We start from the raw sequence: 18,565 nt of genomic DNA on the forward strand, positions 1-18,565 counted from the left end.
ACGGGTTAAGACTCAGGCAATGTAAGTGTTAGAATCGATAAAGGGTCATATTGAGTTTTACTACCTTGGTAACAGGAAGGAATATGTCATCACGTGACCACTGTTTGTTTTACCATTATGTTAATGCTTTAATTATTGTTCTGATCTAAGTAAATGATATGTCTTAGATGATTTTATTTATTAATTATGTTGTTGCATATCATATAAAGCATTATTAATTTCTACCCATTATATTAATGTTGTGCAGTACGTCTGTAGCTGCTCATAATTCTCAGCCAATTCATTGATTTTAAATCATCGTGTCATATGTGTTAAAGATATATCTTGCATTTACTTTATTTTGTGCGCATATTCATGTTAATATTTAAGGTCATTGCTAGCATCCTTTTATCATTGTGTTCGTGTTTGCAATTTTACTGGTTATACATGTTGTTGTAGAATGAATGCCGTGTATTGCCGTTAAAATAATGAAAACCCAACATATTTTAGGCCATTTTTCTTTGTGTTTTCACTGTATGTCAATTAGTTGAGAGGGCATTACCGGCGTTGACGCTTTCCTTTATTTAGAAATATTAAACAGGGCATCTTGAAAGCTTCCTTTAACCAACTATCTATAAAGCAAAACGTTCCGGCAAAAAAATGATAACTTATGATGTATATGGTCCAAGACAATAAAAAAAAGATTTTCCGGTTCTGAGCTGAAATTGAATATTTTTTTACCATTAGTTGTTACTAGTATTTCCTATTTTATTTATAGTACCTCCTTTGACGATTAAACATAACTGTTGTTTTCATGCATGAGCATGCTACACAAAATAAAGAAAACAGATTAAAACTGGTAATTGCTGGTGGTTTATAGTTTTACTTGCTTACAACTCTGGTTTTTAAAAAGTACAGCCTGGTCATCTCAAGTTTAGTTTTACCGTAAACATGTTTGCTGTTCACATGTCTTTTTGCTATCAATGATGGGCAGCAAATGGAAACAATCAATCATATATCCTTTACCGTGTAGCAAGCTAGCTTTCATTTAGAGTTTTAATTTGTTGACTCATTATTTAAATGTTTTACGCACCTTTTTAGAAATTGACGTAATGAAGTTGGTTTCAAGTTGCATATCGACATTTGTGCTATGGTCTTACTTATTATAAAAGAAACAAACACAGATGCAAAATGTACGGCACATGGTTTTAAGTTTGTTGTTTTATTGATTAAAAAGGTTTTGAATGTGTATCTATAGTAAGAACATTTTGTTAACTTTTCGACGGTGAATGTAAGATTGCTCCTTGACTGTAATGAATGTAACAATGCTGACGACACTGGCATCAGAGAATGGCAGCGCCCGTCGCTATCACATAAGCAATTATCTCAACTACTGTTGACCATTTCTCACAGCTAATTATTCCAAATTAGTGATATCAAGCTTGAACTGATCAATTCATTGAATTATAATGTGTATTTTAAAAGAAAATTATGTTCGATTCCCGGCTTGGGCGCATGTGAGTTTGGTTTGTGGTCACAAAGCCGGACAAGTGGGTTTTTCTTCGGGTTCTTCGGTTTCCCCCACAACACAAGATCACACTCTCGCGTAAATAAAATCGTGCCAACGAGAGTGATTAATATAATGTTGCAAATTTGTTTTACAATCGTTTAAAACAAATATGTTTAGACCAAAGGCCGATATTTACCTTGTGGCAGAAGCGTGTGGGAAAACGGATGTCGGATACTTCGTACCTCTTCAAATCGTACCTTTAATATATCGTACCTTTCTTAGTAATTCTTCCAGCCGAATCATCGGCAAATGTTACGAATACTCCTGGTACGAGATTGTAGTGGTTACTGGTACGATGTCTCCGTTAATCGGGGAAAACCCGTTTCTTGCGTTAAGATTCTTGGTTTGAATGCGAAGATCGATAAAACATGAGGTTGCTAGTGGATAGTATTTCAATAAAAAAATATTCAATTAAAATGAAATTTATGCATCTCAGTTAAAGTCACCTTTACAAGATTTAATCAGTCTGAGAATTATCTGCTCTGCTTACAAACAAACACAATGGCGTGCATTATTCTCTTCAAGACTTAATGAAGTTCATTGTTACGTGAAATACGGATTAATAAATTTAAATCTTATTTCACGAATACTTTCTTCCAACGATACTTTATGAAAATTTCATTTGCAATAAACATTTAAATGACAAGAAATAGTTTGCTACACACTGTATGAACAATATTACAGAATCATACTTTTCTATCCATACATGGAATGTGCCGAACTAAAAATGAACATGTTCCTCGGGTGTTTCCGTTTTGATTTTCACTGGTTAATTGAAGTCAAAACCCGAATAAAACATGCCCATTTTGCTTGCTGGCCTGCATGCGCTTTAAATATATTTTTAATGAATGATAAGCCTTTCAAGTTTCCGTTTGATGGTTCAATTTTACCCCCCCCCCCAAAAGATAGCTATCAATCCGGCAAGTAAAGAAAATAGTCCATACATGCGATCTGTAAACAAACTTAAGTCAGCTTCGCCGACTTCAAGCCCATATCAAGCATACGATATTTTTTTATAATGTATGCTTGTTTCGAACATGAATGACGTCACGTACATTTAAATGACGTTAAAATCGGTAAAAAAACTTGACGACATCAGTTCGTGAAACGGTCAATAAATATGTATTATTTTTGTTTTTTGTGTGTGATTTTTTAATTTTATAATTTGGCGTATTTGATATATATTGTAGGTTTTAATAGGGGCGTGCTGCCACACGTGTTCACTGAGTGTTTTGGCATGTGACGTCATTTTCTTCAAATATTTTACATGGGTAAAAATTTGGAAGAAAATATTAGATAAAATAAGACGCTTTTATTTTTAATAATGTTTCTTTATTTTTCCCAGTTTTAGTATAACGATGTTATTTTTTATTATGAAACTCTATGATCACACAGTTTTAAACCTTTTATTTTATAAGGCAGATTGTGTGAGATGCTCATAGTTTTAAACAATGACTGCATCGTGTTTTTGAAATGTTTTTGCATTAGGTGCTCTGAATTGTATTCCTCCGTCTGTAGATAGAGTTGGGATCTCTAATGATAAAAGTACTTTGGGGTTTACCTATAAGTTTATTATTATTTGTTTTATTGTAAAGTTTCCTCAAGTTAATGCATTCTTTGATAAGATTTACCTTTTACGTTTTTCTTTATTTAGGATTGTTGGGATAAGAGAGAGGTTTGTGCACTTAAACTGATGTAAAGCCCAAATAAATTTACATTTTACTGACCGTTCAAGGCGGTACCTAACAATCCTTGATAAACAAACCTAGTTTTTTATATATAGTATGTATGCACTTTACTGTTTGTGGAGTTTTGTGCTGTTCTTCCATGTTTCTTGTTTGTGATATTTTGTTTCTATGTTCTATGTCTTTGGCGTTCAACCAGTGCCATTAAACCGGGTTTAATGTTTAAACATTTGCTTCTGAGCTTGTTTCTGTAGTTCTTCTCATAAATAGTCATTATTTTTCTTTAAAACATAATGAAGACTACAATAGTAGTTCGCACTTGACATACACATTAAGTGTGTGTCATTGAAATTAAAATAATGTTATGTGATTTTTGCAATCGAAAACGATGCACCCAAGAAAGATGCAGAATGTCGCGATTACGTATCTAAACGCTAATTTCATTTGGACTGTTTCATCAAATTCTACATTGTTGACTGCCGCAGTTTCTTTATCTACTTGTTCTGATCGGTACCGTTTTCGTGTGTCTTTACTTAAATAGCAGGTTACGAGTTTTTAAAAGTTGTACGAATGGTTTAATTGATAAATTAAGTACTCGGTAAATAATTATTGATTATAAACAGCGAACATAATGTAGTAATGTGCCACATTGACTTTTAAGCACCATGGACTTGTGTTAATTATAATTTCTAAGACCACATTTATAACCGTTGAACAGAAAACATCAGCGACGAGATTTTGAAATATTTCGAATAACAAACTGATTGTTGTTCCAGTCAGCCCTCATTCACATACTATAATCTGATTAAAAAGCATCAAGTGCTCACACAAGACTGAATCCATGAATATATGTCTTAATCACCGATAACAAAGGTAAACTACACTGTACTTGTACGAGTAGCAACATGCACATGGTAAAGCTGCAGCTGAATGTATAACTCATTTTCAAGTTTCTCCTTAAACTAGTACTTGTAGGTTCGCTTATACTCCCACAAATCATTTTCCTCGGGCTATCGTACATTTCAGTCGTAACGTGTATGTAATGAACAAATACCTCGATGACGTAGCGCACAAAAAAGTCCGCACTTAGACGTACCCGTATTATTACAATCTTATCCGCTCTTTTTAATATAGTCATTTGTATAAAGAGAAGAACAGAACAACACACGTTTATTTCAACAAATGATAATTTTTGTTCTTTAACATTTGCTTGGCGTTTTTGATAAATTACTTGATAATTAAACTCACTGTTACTGGAGTGATTAGTTAAGAATACAATATGATTCAGAAACGCCATTAAGAAATATTATTAAAATCATCCGGAAAATACATATATGATAATGAGATTTACTTTGCAACATTATACTAGCACTTATTGAATAACATAGTGATTAACTTATTTCTCTGATTATATTTTGTATACGAAAAAGGTTCTTTAACATAATTCAACCGTTCCATAACTTTGTATATGTATACGAGTACGTTACGTCTAATTTCCATCTATACTTTGCATTCAAGCAATATATGAAATTCTCATGCATTTACTATACAGGCAAGTTCTTCGCACAAAATCTGCAGTATTTATACAACCTCTTTATTAAGCTTATGGAATGATAATAAGTATAATTCTTAATTTTGTAGCGAAACAAAATTATGGGAAGGTTGAAATTCAAATTTAACGCTTTCGTTAATTCTGATAACATGCTTTCATCATATTGAACGAAAACGTCTCCTAATCTTTGTGAACACTAGCACAACCAATTTCTTGTGCGATAGGACATTCTCAAATAACTGAAGATAGTATTTACATATATTTAAGAACATACAACATGTCAAAAATTGTAAGTCAAAGGGCAATAAATTAAAAATATGTCATTACCTATCATGCGAGAGTACATACGTATGTATACGTGATAAATATCCATCGTGTAACCAATGGTCGTCTACAGTGGTATCAATACAAAAAGTTCCATATAAAAAATTCTATCTCAAAAAGACAAAAACAAAAACAAGTCAATGTAAAAGCAAACGAAAATATATACATAAACGCACACGCACACACACATATACAACACCCACAAACCAACACACACATTAAAAGTATACATTATCGGAAGTTAGTTTACATAATGATTCGTAAATGTTCTGGTTTGTCAGTGCGTCTTAGTACTGTGCCAAGTACGGTGCCTGGTGTTGCTCCCGTGTCCTGTTTAATGTGACTCGAGGCAGGATATACGGAGATACGTACTGAAAAGTACGTTTAAATGTTTTAAGGTAAATTAACAAGTAAAATACCACAGTAATTAGTGTAATGTTCAATTGTTTTATACAAATAATTAATTATTAAATACAAATTGTAATGTGAAATACACTGAAAGGAAGACAAGCAAATTTTTATATTATGCGATTCAAAACTGTCGCCGGTGAAGGTACTACGGTAAGAGCGCTGTCCGGCTGCCAAGTGGAGTATTTAAATCAAAGCTTGTATGGCTGTTCATGGGAATGTTTTTGAATGTTTTCATAGTCAAAACATCGATTGATGTCCCCCGCACCACCTTAAGTGACATTTAACACAAACAATACAGTTCATTTCGTGAACATTTATGCTGTATTGTGACAAAGACTGTCTTAGTATAAATTTACTATTGAAGATAACGCATGTGTTTTTGATACCCGGCCGAAGGACATGAAAACCAACAAGGTCAAGTTTTGAGCTTAATTGTGCGTATCTTCAGATTAAACAAAAAAAACCCAAACAATTGCGTTACATCTACGACTAATTTAAACAATTAATCACAATTGATGCCCTACTCAATAAATTATGACTCATATGCAGAAATTATCAATATTAAAGTGATCCCGGATCTATAAAGGCATCTTTGTGAAAAATCCACGGTCATGAACCTCAATCAATTAACTCGATTAAGTTGTAACAGGAGTACGGTATATGCACGACAGAGTAGGATTTATGGCGATGTCTGAAAAAATTGACATTGTAATAGAACCAGTATAAAGGAGCGTGTTTATCATTCTTAAACCTGCCGTAAATTATCCGTGTGTACTACTCTATCGCAGCTGATTTTGTCAGCGTGAATAGGCGAGAGATCGTTCTACAGTATGCGACAATATTTCATATCTATATCTGCTTTACTAAACCATTACCTTGCATACGCCCCTTGCCGCAAATGGTTGCGAAATTCATGACAGTATGACAATGAAATTTTATATAAACTCAACCAAGTGTTATTCTAGACATCTATCCTTTAATTAAGGAATGAATTGCGGGGTTGATGTCATTATCGGGGTATAAACGCATTTTAGCTGGTTAAAGTGTGTGAAATCCGAAGAAAACAAGATAAATAATTTTCAATATACATATTGTTATGCGATGACTCACGATCCGAACATATCGGAAGATATTGCGCTCGTCGGATAAATATCGCAATTTCCGAAAGGCAGTTCATTTCAGAAATGGAAGTTGAGGTGTAAATATTGCTTAGTTGAACATATAGTCCAAAACTAAGAATTAGAATAGAAGAGCAAATAGTGTTGAAAAATGATAAGTAAGAAGCCCACAACAAAAATGTAAAACTGAAAATAACGTCATTACAAAGACACAAATAGCCATAACAACATTTTAGTATATGTAATGTTCTTCGAATTCTATAACAAAGATAGAGTATCCATTGTAGGTTATCTTTACAAATAATTAAGTGTAAGTGAATTCGCTGTCGTACGCGAGTGTGTGTGTGTTTGTGCGCGCGCTCGCGCGCGCGTGTGTGTGTGTGTGTGTGTGTGTGTGTGTGTTTGCGTGCGCACGCGTGTGTATGTGTATGTGTCCGTGTGAATTCACGTGTGTGTAAGGTTTTTTGCTACGGTGCGTGTGCGTGTGTGTGTGTGTGCGTCTGTGCTTAACCATATCAATGGAAAAAAGTGATAAAAAAAGCATAGACTTGTTATATTTATATTATTTAAAGTTTAAATTGTATGTGTTTAATTGAAATCTATGTGAAAAATAAATGACAAAAAATCAGGACAGGATGAATTGGGCATAAATCCACTTAGGACCATTTAAAACAAAATAAAAATAAAATAAAGTTTATAAGCAAACCACACACAGTTTTAATGTATGAAATAATTCATCTGATTTTAAAAGAAAATGTTAAATACCGTGTTTTCTTGTCCGAAACTATTTTTTGTTCCCCATGAGTTGAAACGGGGTCCAGTCGCTGCAACATGGATATATAAAAAACAGTTGATGAAAAACTGTGTCAAATGTTGGGTTATGAATGATCATAATATAAGTGACGAATGTAATATTTAAACATTCTAATTACTACTATACATGTATAAGTGACCAGACAATAAATATAAACATTTGAATGATCGATGTATAAGTTACGGGTAAATAATTAAGAGATAAACGTTGATAATCAACATTGCCTTTTGACGGTTTAAAACTAAAAAAAAATCAAATGATCATTATATAAGTTGCAGCATGTTTACAGTTAAACACTCTTATTAAAGTCATATAAATGACGGGCTGAATCAAGATAAGTTTCGAATTACGTTTTGCTAAGTGACGGTGTATAAAGTTAAACAAATGCATTATCATTAAAGAAGTTACGGATAAATAATTTTAACATTCAAATTTAAAATTATATAAGTGACGAGGTTAGAAAGTTAAACATTTGAATGTCATCCTACCTATCTCTTCTTTCCAAGGCGGCCAAACACTCATCTGATTGTCGCCTGAAGCTGCCGAATCACGCCGCCTGCATAAATTAAATAAACACAATTTTGTATTTGTAAAAGGCAAGATTGTTAGAAATATATTTGTTCAAGTCAGTATATTTATTTCAAAGCACCCAAATGTCATAAATTATCATAGATATTCGTGGAGCTCATTTTGTACATGATTGCCGATTACGCAATGGACGTCATTGCCGAAAGCACAGATGTCCACGATACCAAGTTACTCCTTGCCGATGACATTGATGCCCCTCTTTTCTCTTCGATCAGATATACATCCTTGCCAGAACCACTTGTGTATCTCCTTGAAGACACAACTGCTGTCTATAATAATAAACCCCTCCTGGCTTAAACTACTGAGTTCCTCCTGGCCGATAGCAAAGATGCTCGTCCGTTCTATAGCACTAATGCCCCTCCTTGCCGGTACCACTGATGTGCATATGTACCTTCTTGCCGATACCCTGATATCCTTCCATGCCATTTCCACAGATGGTCTTCTTTGTCTATATCACTGATGTCTGTAATAGTTGATACCACATGATCTTCCGCTGATGTGTCTCCTTACCTGATATCCATCAACGAAACTCATAGTCGGAACCATTGATACCCCTACATAGAGATACTAGAGATATCATTTCTTGCCGTTACGGATACCATCACCGCCAAGACAGCTGATGACCGTCCTTGCCGATACTACCGATGATCATTTTGTACCAATACCACAAATGTGTCTAATTGCTATACCTCTGACGTTCCTTTCCGATACCATTGATTGTACTAAATACCAAAACGACTGATGCCCATCCTTGCCGAAACCGCCGATTTACCTCCTTTCCCAGTCTGATGATAATCCCCATTGCCGATAACGCTGATGTTTCTCTTTTCCGATACCGCTGAAGTCCCTTCTTTTTGATACCTATGTTTCCAATACAAATAATGTATTTTCTTACCGAAATTTCCGATGTTTCTTCTTGACCATTCTGCTGAGCTTTGTCCCCCCTTGCCGATACCACTGATGTCTGTTCTACCCTTACGATGTAAGGAAACATTGTAACTATTAAAACATGTTGGTATTTTTTGCCTAAATGTCAAACATACCGTTTCGAGCTCTTACCTATGAATATTGCCACGGCGTGCCTCTCGGTTCTTTGTGTAAACGACGACAGAGGTGATGATGATCAGAACGGCAATACAGAAGACACTAAGACCTACTGCTACTCCTACCACAACTGCATAGTTGTCTGAAAGTGTAGCATTGTTCAATATATCAAATAAAGCACTGATGTTTATCAAACAGATAACATGATATTGTTATACTGTTTGGCGAAAATATAATGCCTGAATTAGAAGTAAACATGTAAACATTATGAATGAAATGCACTAAAAATCGTAAACATATACCTGTTAATAGTTTAATTGTGTGACATTAAATTATTTCTTATTGTTTATAACCTTTTTATATTTTCATGACGCAATGGTGCTAGCTGTATACTCTGGTATATCAAAAGAAGTAACACATTTAAAATTTGAAAACCTTGATATGTATAAATCTATAGAAACAGTGTTTCCATATACTTGATGATACATTCAGGTCATACATACCCGAAGTAGACAATAGTTCGCACATGGGTTCGTTCCCTTCTATCACACATTCATATCCGGATTCACAGCCACCAAGTGCTTTTTCATAGAGGCCACACAAATCATCATTGGTGTATGATTCTGGAAACGATATTCGGATTTAACCACGATTATTGACATGATTAATATTGTTGGATACATCAGAGGTTGTCTTTTGGAAAGTCAGTCAGATACAGGTACCGGCAATCGTTTCAATTATTTTTATTGTGTAATGAAATATTCCCGCAGCGATACCCTCCGTTGTCCGTCGCAGTGAACTACGCGATCAGCATGGAAACTTTAATGGCTAATGTAAACATTCCACAGTGGACAATAGTTATTTTCCGAAAGTTTAATGAAAAGATGAAATGAAACTAATATCTATTAATGTATATATTCATGCAAAAGTACTCATTTTTCATGGAATGTCAAATGCTTTGTTTTATCGCCGCTCGTCCATTTTACCAATCCATTAGTACAAAAAAGACAGTGCGTTCAACCAATAAGACGACATATTTAACATTGTATGTACAATGTTTTTAAACGTTTTGTTGTCTATCTCCTTGATCTGGTCTTTGAAAGAATTGAAATAAGGTAGCAGTAAATTGTGTGGCAGTCTGACTCGTCCCAGTATGGTATACAACAACATCTTCCAAAATGATTGCATTAGTCGGATTTGCAGAAGCAATAGATACACACTTTAAATGATTTGAACCAACCTAGATATAGCTATCCAAGCTAAGTTTCCTTCTATTTTACGACAAAAGTACAAACTCAAATTGGAAAAGGTACAAATACACAAATGGCTTAATCCATTTATATATTTATATTAAAATACTTCAGTGCAATACATTCAGAAAGAGAGGTGTTTTAAAACATACTCTAAGTACAATGTAAGCAAATCAGGCAATTATTATTATAAAAGGTATAACATACATACCTGGTGCCGACGCAGCCACGATCAAACCATCGTACTCTATCTCTGTGCCTGCAGCAATGTCTACTAAGGCATGTGAAACACCCAACGCCACTTGAGGACTCTTTCGGTATATGATCGAGTAGTTTACATTTATACTTCCAAAGCTAAAACATAAAATGCTTACATTTCTTTCTATATTTCAAAAATGCGATAAAAGTTAACAACACAAGTCAAGAAACAAAATCATAAATGATCATGTTGAGACGTTAACGAATCAACCCAATTTCAATGATAAACGAACAGCCAAGCAAGATACATACAGCTAAAATCATTTTAAATGGTATATTTACCTTAAGTCATTGATTAGAATAGTAATTTCTATTGATATGAATTTCGACAAAAGCTTCCTGATCTGAAAGAAGAAAGAAGAAAGTTTATTCTAGGAAATGTATATTTGAAATATGCCAACGGACCCGTGATCAAATTCATAGAATGGCTAACATTTAACCTATAAACAAGTACATTTGTATTAAAGTTAAAGCAACAGTATCTGAAGAGTTTGATATTCATATCATAAATTATAAATGAATTAAACTATAAACAAATAAATTTGTATCATAGTATTAACAACAGTATCTATAGTATTATATAAACCTCTTATAAATGTCACATAACGTATGCACTATATACAAACACTATTAAGCTAAACGAAGTTAATATCATAAACTATAACTCGAATAGTGCATAATTTAGTAATGATACTTAATAAATTGTACCTTAACTTTCATGTAAACTCAATACAATTACATAGCCATACCCTAAATGTGATATTTATTTTTAAAAATACTACTGATGCGCCATTTTACTAGAATTACTAGGTTATTCTAGGTTATTTGCAATTCTATTTAACATCGTTTTATACATAATTACTTTTATTATACTTTCTTTCACTGAAATGCAATATTTTGAACCAGTGTTTTAAAATATATGTGAATCACATAGAATACAAATCGATTCTTCCTAGCTCACCATATACCAAATCATTTTGTGTATAGATCTAACTCCTTATAAGTTCTTGCAAACATTGTATGTATACTTTCTATATTGGTAGCACGGGAAAATCCCCAAACCTCATTAAATAAGATAGACTTTAAAATAAGGCCACAACAAATTTGCCGCACCTAAAATTCGAAAAACGAAAAAAAAAAAAAAAAAACTTTTTTTTTTGCGCCCGCACTTACTATTTGGCCGCGCATATTATTTATTTTATTTACTTCTGAATTTCCTCTATTTTCTGAAGTTTTTTTACTTAAAATTTGAACCTGCAACGTCGACTTCGCCTTTTTTTGAAGGTATTTCCATGCTTTACATTCTCCGCGAGCAAACTTTCCTCGTGTCAGGACAAAATCAGGTCCGGGTAACCGCAAAACAGCCGATATTTGTTGACAGTCTTTTTTGTCGGGAATATTTTGCAGGACGCACCGTTGTTATCTATGTCCGGTATTAATTTGCAGGATACTTTCAGTTTTCGTTAATGTAAAATACACACTTTTAATTGAAAATCAGTGTCATAGTCAATGGATTATAGTCTTCAGTAAACAACAACAGTTTCACAGCGTCGAAGGCAATAATTATTTATGTGTGTTTTAAGTAATTCATTGTTTTGTACTCAAAATTTAGTGTTAAATAATAACTAAATCAGATTTTGAGTGCAAAACTTATATTAAAATACACGGACACTCGACTTACAACAAATGAACATGTTTTCGTGAGTTATTTTTTAAATTCTAAAATGCATTTCTCTGTTTTATACTCGTAATTGATAAAAATAGGACTTGTAAATGTTTCAGAAACAGTCTGTATTTATGCACCATTCAATAATTGTACCCCCCCCCCAGGACCGGGGGTATACCGGAGATAGCCGGTGAAATGGGCCGTGTTTTCACCTTCCAGGTTGCCCCGCAGTGCCGTTGGTTTTACCCGGGGTTGGCTGGACCGAAAGTCAAAGTCCCCGCTATTCCCCGGACCATGGGGGTCGTGGTTATAATTGACTAGTCCATTACACATACATGTACATGTACAGTATAAAATAACATCAGTAAAATCAGAAAATAAAACCTTTTATAAGTAAAATGACTGTTTTAATTTTCTCAATTCTTTGTTCTTATCCATTTGTTTTCTTTGATCGATTTGTAGTAAAGTGGCCTGTTATTAAAGTGGCCTGTTTCTTACGGGCATTGAAGCTATCGAGGGTGTCATGGTTTTTTTTTTCAAGGCACGGACCTATAAACCATTGGTTCGTGGTAAAGGCGAGGTCTTGAAAGGGAAACATCTTTATTCCACCACCTGCTCTAATATAATGACCGGTGCCACATTTGCAGATTTGTTTAATACTGCTTCAATTGTGTTGTTCCGCAATTTAATCGGCAGTATCTTAAGTAATAGTAAAGCACTGGATCTTATTGCCATTTGTTATATATAGAGACAGATTTTCATGTGATACAATCAAAACCGTTTCATTTATATTTAAACTAAGAACCTATGTTTGCAATTAAAAAGCATTTCTTGACATATTGCATGATAAATTTAGTAAGAAATAAACTTTTTAATTTTTATTTTATTTTTCGCCCTGCGCTCGCCTCTGAATTGCCTTAAATTTTAAAAAAAGTATTTTAATTTTTTTTTCGCTCGCTCGCTCCTACTTTTTTTGGGCAAAATCCGTAGAACAAATGATCAATTTGTTGTGGCCTAAAATGTAATTGAACTAATTTATCAAATAGATCTAACAAATTTTTCCGTTGATATGTTAACAAAACTTTCAAAATAAATTTTCCACTTTAAAAGAGCCTTATTTACCTGGACTGACCTGATAGTGTTTTTATAAGATTATAAAATATTTTCAAAAAATCAGTAAATTAACTAAACAATTGTTCCTTCACATTAAGGACATAACTTATCAAACACCGTTAAGCCAAACTATTGTCAGTAGTTCCCATTTTTGAACGAAACCCGCCATGTGATCCACCTTTATGTACTTTCTTACAGCCCATGATGCCAAGCGTTCATTGGTACAACTAGTGAATATTTTCCCTAATACACTCAAAAATCTAATTCCTCTAAAGTTTTTAACATCTGACAGACCAACCTTCTTTTCAATAGCCACTAAATATTTATCATTAAATAATTCCGGAAAACGACATTTTATTGAACAACAGAGATAATACTGGTGAAAAAATGTCATTTAGAATTAATTATTTTTACTTATATAAACAGTAAAAGGTGCATCTAGCTCATTGAACATTATCTTCATCTCATTATCGACTATGTTTTTATGAAAATAGATAACACCCTCGTCTGCTTGAAAAAAATCTTTATAAGGGTTATTAATTGTTTAAAAATCCCGTGAACGTATTTAAGGTAACGTTTTGTGGATAATTTACGCTTAAGGTTTACTTTAAGAAGCGCGAGCATAACGTTTCATTTTTAAATCGTGCCTGTAACAAAACATTTTTTTATCCTTGGCCTTTACAAAATTTAACGAAGGGACACTTTTCTTATAAAAAACTTCTTGATTGTACTATCGCTGAAAAGATATTATATATTTAAGACTGCGGAAACTTGGAAATAAGTATAGTTTTGTTTGTGAAATGCTGAGGGTTTAATTTAAATATTTTCCGAGAAAATAACACCAACACAACTTACATGATTTATTATGTTTGCTCGATAAGCAATTCAATGTTTTATAATATACTCGTAGGCAACTTAACATATTCCAGTTACTAACAACGTCGAGGGACCCACCGAATATTTGGCTTTTGCTGCTATCTCATCAAAGACAGTATGTACCCTGAGATCTGTTCCTGGGTCCAATTCAACTTCCAGAATTATCGTAAGATCAACCCGAACCTCATCGACTGTAAAACACATAAAACATAACGATAAATCAGAGCAGATATGACTGTCTCGTGCATAACCCGAAAGTGAGTGTCACTTGAAGTTAAAGTTTTAGTCAAGACTTACATAAGTCAGTTTTGCCACTGACATATTGGGAACACGGGAACAGAATCTGTTAATTATTGTTTTGGTCATTTTCGTTCGATTTATAGTGATTACAAGTTTCTGGTTGCTAACAGTTATTATCAGTTATTTGTTTTATTTTAAAGGGAACTATGTATGTTTGATATGCTTTCAAGTTTGGACAATACATAGGGAAACATCAATTATTTGCTATTCAAACTCCGTCAACTTATAAATAAAATGTAATTTAACAAAATGGATAAATTGTAAAGCGCTTAGACTTATTTTAAGTGCAACGCTGCTCTTTGTGGTGTTAATTCCTAAGAACAATTCAAGTGATACCATAGCTTCTGTGACATTCTTAAATTGTTCCTGTTATGAACAGGTAGCAGTATTTCGTCTCCTTGAAAATCGGTTGAGATGCAAATCATCTACAATGTGCCGTCGTGAAGGACAGATGTATCAAACAAATACAACAAAAAATACAGGGACAAGCCCAACAGCAGAACTTTCAGTAGTCGAAAGTTTAAACATAAACCCAGTTTAATGGTATGGGGTTAATTTTAATGACATAGAACGCAGAAACAAACAATCACAAATCAGAAACTTGGAACAACAACACAAAACTCCACAAGCAACACACTACACATAAAACACATAAAACTAGGGGTGTTTATCAAGGATTGTTAGGTATCGCTTTTGAGCGGTCAGTAAATTGTAAATTTACGTTGTTTTTTTCTGTAACGAGTCCCAGGACAATTATTTAGTACAATGTTTAACTCTTAAATGTCATAATTGTAAAAAAAATACCAAAACGTAAAACAAAATATGTGTCGGAGAACCGGTGTCGCCAAAATTGCAGTCCAGTTTTGTATCCACTGTTTTGGTAATATCACGTGATAACATCGACTAGCCAATCACGCATAAGGTATTAATTCTACTAGGTAGACATACCTAGTAATCCCTTTTAATGGAAAATACGAACAAACTGCGAAAATTAAATTAATTGTAAACAATGTGATACTTCAGTTAGTAAGTTTCAATGCATTGTACACATCGATACCAAGTTTTCGACAATTTTATTTTTTCGCTATTTCATTATACGGAGTGCAGCCCCACGAACAAAAGGTTTAAAACTGTGTGATCATCGAGTTTCATAATGTAAAGCATCATTGTACTAACTCTAGGAATAAACAAAGAAAAAATTATTAGAAAAACGTAATATTCATTTGCTAAATTTTTGTTCCGCATAATAACCCTTAGAAATCTTTTGAAATAAAGTGACTTCGATTGAAAAACGGTTTTAAAGATAACACGAATCTGTGTAAAAAAAGTAAATCAAAGGACAAAAGACGAATGTTGCTGTTAGGCATCAAAGACGCGGCTGAATGGGGATTGACCCAAATGGACGTCATTATCACCGTTTACGTCACCATAGTAAACATCAAGCATATATTGCGGACAAAATAAATCATTTCTAAACCTAACGGATGTTGGCAAATCATTATGCGATAACTATCGAGCCTCGTTAATACTTTCGACTATGGTAGAATACAAAGCATTTCCCTCATTCAGTATACAGTCTACATCGACAGCCGTTAATGAGGACATGTGGTTGTGTTCGTAACTAAAAAAGCCAATAATGCAACCAGAGCCATAGCGGTACATTGCATGTCAGTGTATGGAAAAAACAAAGTTTGCCCTTGGTGAAAATGTCCTAAAACACCTCTTTCCATAATGAGTTTTTGCGTTTTCTTTCCCCGCAAAAAGATGGAGGACGATGCTGAATCGTTGTGTCACGTGAAAAATATCGATACCCAATTAGCTTAATAAAGTCATGTGACAATATATACAATTGTTAACATTCCGAATAAACACGGAAATAGCCGAACTATGACGGTTTAATCAACTTTCTAGATCGTAGTTACTCGGTCGTCTCCAGCATGCGTAACTTATTTAGACTGGTACCTTGCATTATCACCGATAAAATTATTGGTGTCGGGTCGATTCGGCCGAGAAATCATTTCGGTCTGATCCTTTTCGGCCTACTTTTATTCATTAATGTTTGTTTTAAATCGTGTGAATGACGCTTTGAACTTTCATTTTATATCAGTTACATTTAAATTGTGTTAATTTCGTTATTGCGACTTATTTTTGTTAGTAAAATCGTGTGAATTAAGCTTAGTACTTCCATTTTATATCAGACACTTAAATTTAAAATAGTCAATTAACGTCGTGTTAAGGCACTTATATTTGTTATCAAATGCATAATTTAAACTATTATTCACAATATGCCCGTAAATTCTCACATGCTTATTTACTACCACAGCATGTATATAAATCGTTTTCACAGAAAGTAAATTTCTAAAATAACGAATTCGTATGACCGGCGACCAGTCAATACAAAAACACAGAGAATAACCTTTTTTTAATTTTCTGTTTTAAACATTAGGCTTATTCGTTTTATATGACGTTTTGGAAGTTTTACACGCATCAAAACGGTTATTGACGACAAATTTTAAGTAAAGATGAAAAAGAGATGATATCATTAACAAATCTTCTTTTTTTTCATAACTAAAATTTATCCGGGTACTCTTCCCCATTGACAATTACAAACATGTCTCCCTATAGACGCGGCCTCCAGTCCGCGTCCAATAAAGCTTAGTTTTGTAAGGTCGCCATAATATATTTTATACAAGAAATTCATCCTCAAAAACAAGAAGGCAAGTCATAGTATTGCCATTATTTACACGGCATGTCTTATGTTAATTGTTATGAAAACGAGAAAAACGATTGTCCCGAGAAATTTAATAGCCAGCAACCGGATATTGAACATTACTTACCCGCAGTCGATACTGTTGTTCTTTCGGCAACTGAAAAAATTTAAACCCCAATTTAACATTGAATGTAATACTTGCGTTGAATACTTGCATTTATAATTATGACTCGTTTAGAAGGATTTTAATTTATTAACTTGATTTACCAATTTCACATTCTCCAGTTCCGCTATTTTTCCTGTATCCTCTTAGACAATCACAGCGGAAACCTCCAGGAAAATTGAAACAGCCAGCGCTGGCGTTCGTGCAAATACCAGAAGTAGTGCATTCATTAATATCAGTGTCGCACATATCCCCTGTCCAGTGTGGGTCACAAATGCACGTTCCGGTCTCTCTGTCACAAGACTGTTCGTCATTTTGAGTGTTTCCAAATGTGCAGTTGCAATTCTGGTTACACTCAGTTCCGTAAGTGTTGTTACTACACTCTATAATTTTGTTAATGCACATGTAGTCTTTTACATGGTCAATAAAGTGTGTGTTTGCATATAAATAGAAGGTACATAATGGGTTGTTTCTTAAATAAAGCTAAAAACAAGCAAATACGACTGCTAAGGCACACAAAAAACAAAACTCAGTTTGTAAACATATTGTATTCAATTATTTTACATAAATACCTTGACAAGAATTATCATTGCTCAATCGCTTGCCTACTGGACATATGCATACGAAGGAACCATCCGAATTCTGGCATGTGGCATCTTGATCGCATATGTTTGCTTTACATTCATTCACATCTAAAATATTATACATGCAAAGAAACTCTTTATAATCATATACGATAGCATCATAAGAATGGCTTATCGCATATATGGCTGTGTTTAATGACACGTACTGTGTAGGTATTATGTCAGTCGTTTATATGTCCTAATTTTATAAAGAAAACTCTTGATTAAACACTAAGTAATCAAGCTTTAAAATACATTTACTAGAAATCTTTGATATCAGAAACATTACAAACCTTCACATGCACCATTTATATCTGTATATCCTGCTTCACACATGCAAATAAACGATCCTTCAGTATTCATGCACAAGGAGTTGGATTTCTCTGCACACGTATTTTCCTCGAAGCTACATTCGTCAACATCGTCATTGCACTGGTCACCCTGCCAGTTCTACAACGTTAAGATCAACAACATCATTCGTTTGTTTCTATTGGCTTCTCAAACCGTGTACCAATCAGCTT

The 18,565-nt window shown here is 33.8% G+C and overlaps 1 protein-coding gene across 5 annotated transcripts in view; it reads right to left on the minus strand.

Moving 5' to 3' along the window:
• Window positions 1–4,387: 4,387 nt before the first annotated feature.
• The window catches only part of LOC128220099 (uncharacterized), a 70,158-nt gene continuing 55,980 nt past the window's right edge, over window positions 4,388–18,565 (minus strand). For all 5 annotated transcript variants that reach the window (XM_052928360.1, XM_052928358.1, XM_052928359.1 and 2 more), the window contains 12 exons: window positions 18,338–18,494; window positions 17,994–18,113; window positions 17,526–17,804; window positions 17,386–17,415; window positions 14,327–14,439; window positions 10,876–10,937; window positions 10,547–10,689; window positions 9,589–9,708; window positions 9,101–9,227; window positions 7,942–8,009; window positions 7,405–7,463; window positions 4,388–5,481 (listed from right to left, as the gene is read on the minus strand). In XM_052928360.1, the coding sequence (XP_052784320.1) occupies window positions 5,398–5,481; window positions 7,405–7,463; window positions 7,942–8,009; window positions 9,101–9,227; window positions 9,589–9,708; window positions 10,547–10,689; window positions 10,876–10,937; window positions 14,327–14,439; window positions 17,386–17,415; window positions 17,526–17,804; window positions 17,994–18,113; window positions 18,338–18,494 (1,362 nt within the window). In that variant the 3' untranslated portion in view covers window positions 4,388–5,397. The remainder of the gene's footprint in view (window positions 5,482–7,404; window positions 7,464–7,941; window positions 8,010–9,100; window positions 9,228–9,588; window positions 9,709–10,546; window positions 10,690–10,875; window positions 10,938–14,326; window positions 14,440–17,385; window positions 17,416–17,525; window positions 17,805–17,993; window positions 18,114–18,337; window positions 18,495–18,565) is intronic.

This window comes from Mya arenaria, chromosome 15 (genome assembly GCF_026914265.1).
Source record: "Mya arenaria isolate MELC-2E11 chromosome 15, ASM2691426v1".
NCBI classification, from domain to species: Eukaryota; Metazoa; Mollusca; class Bivalvia; order Myida; family Myidae; genus Mya; species Mya arenaria.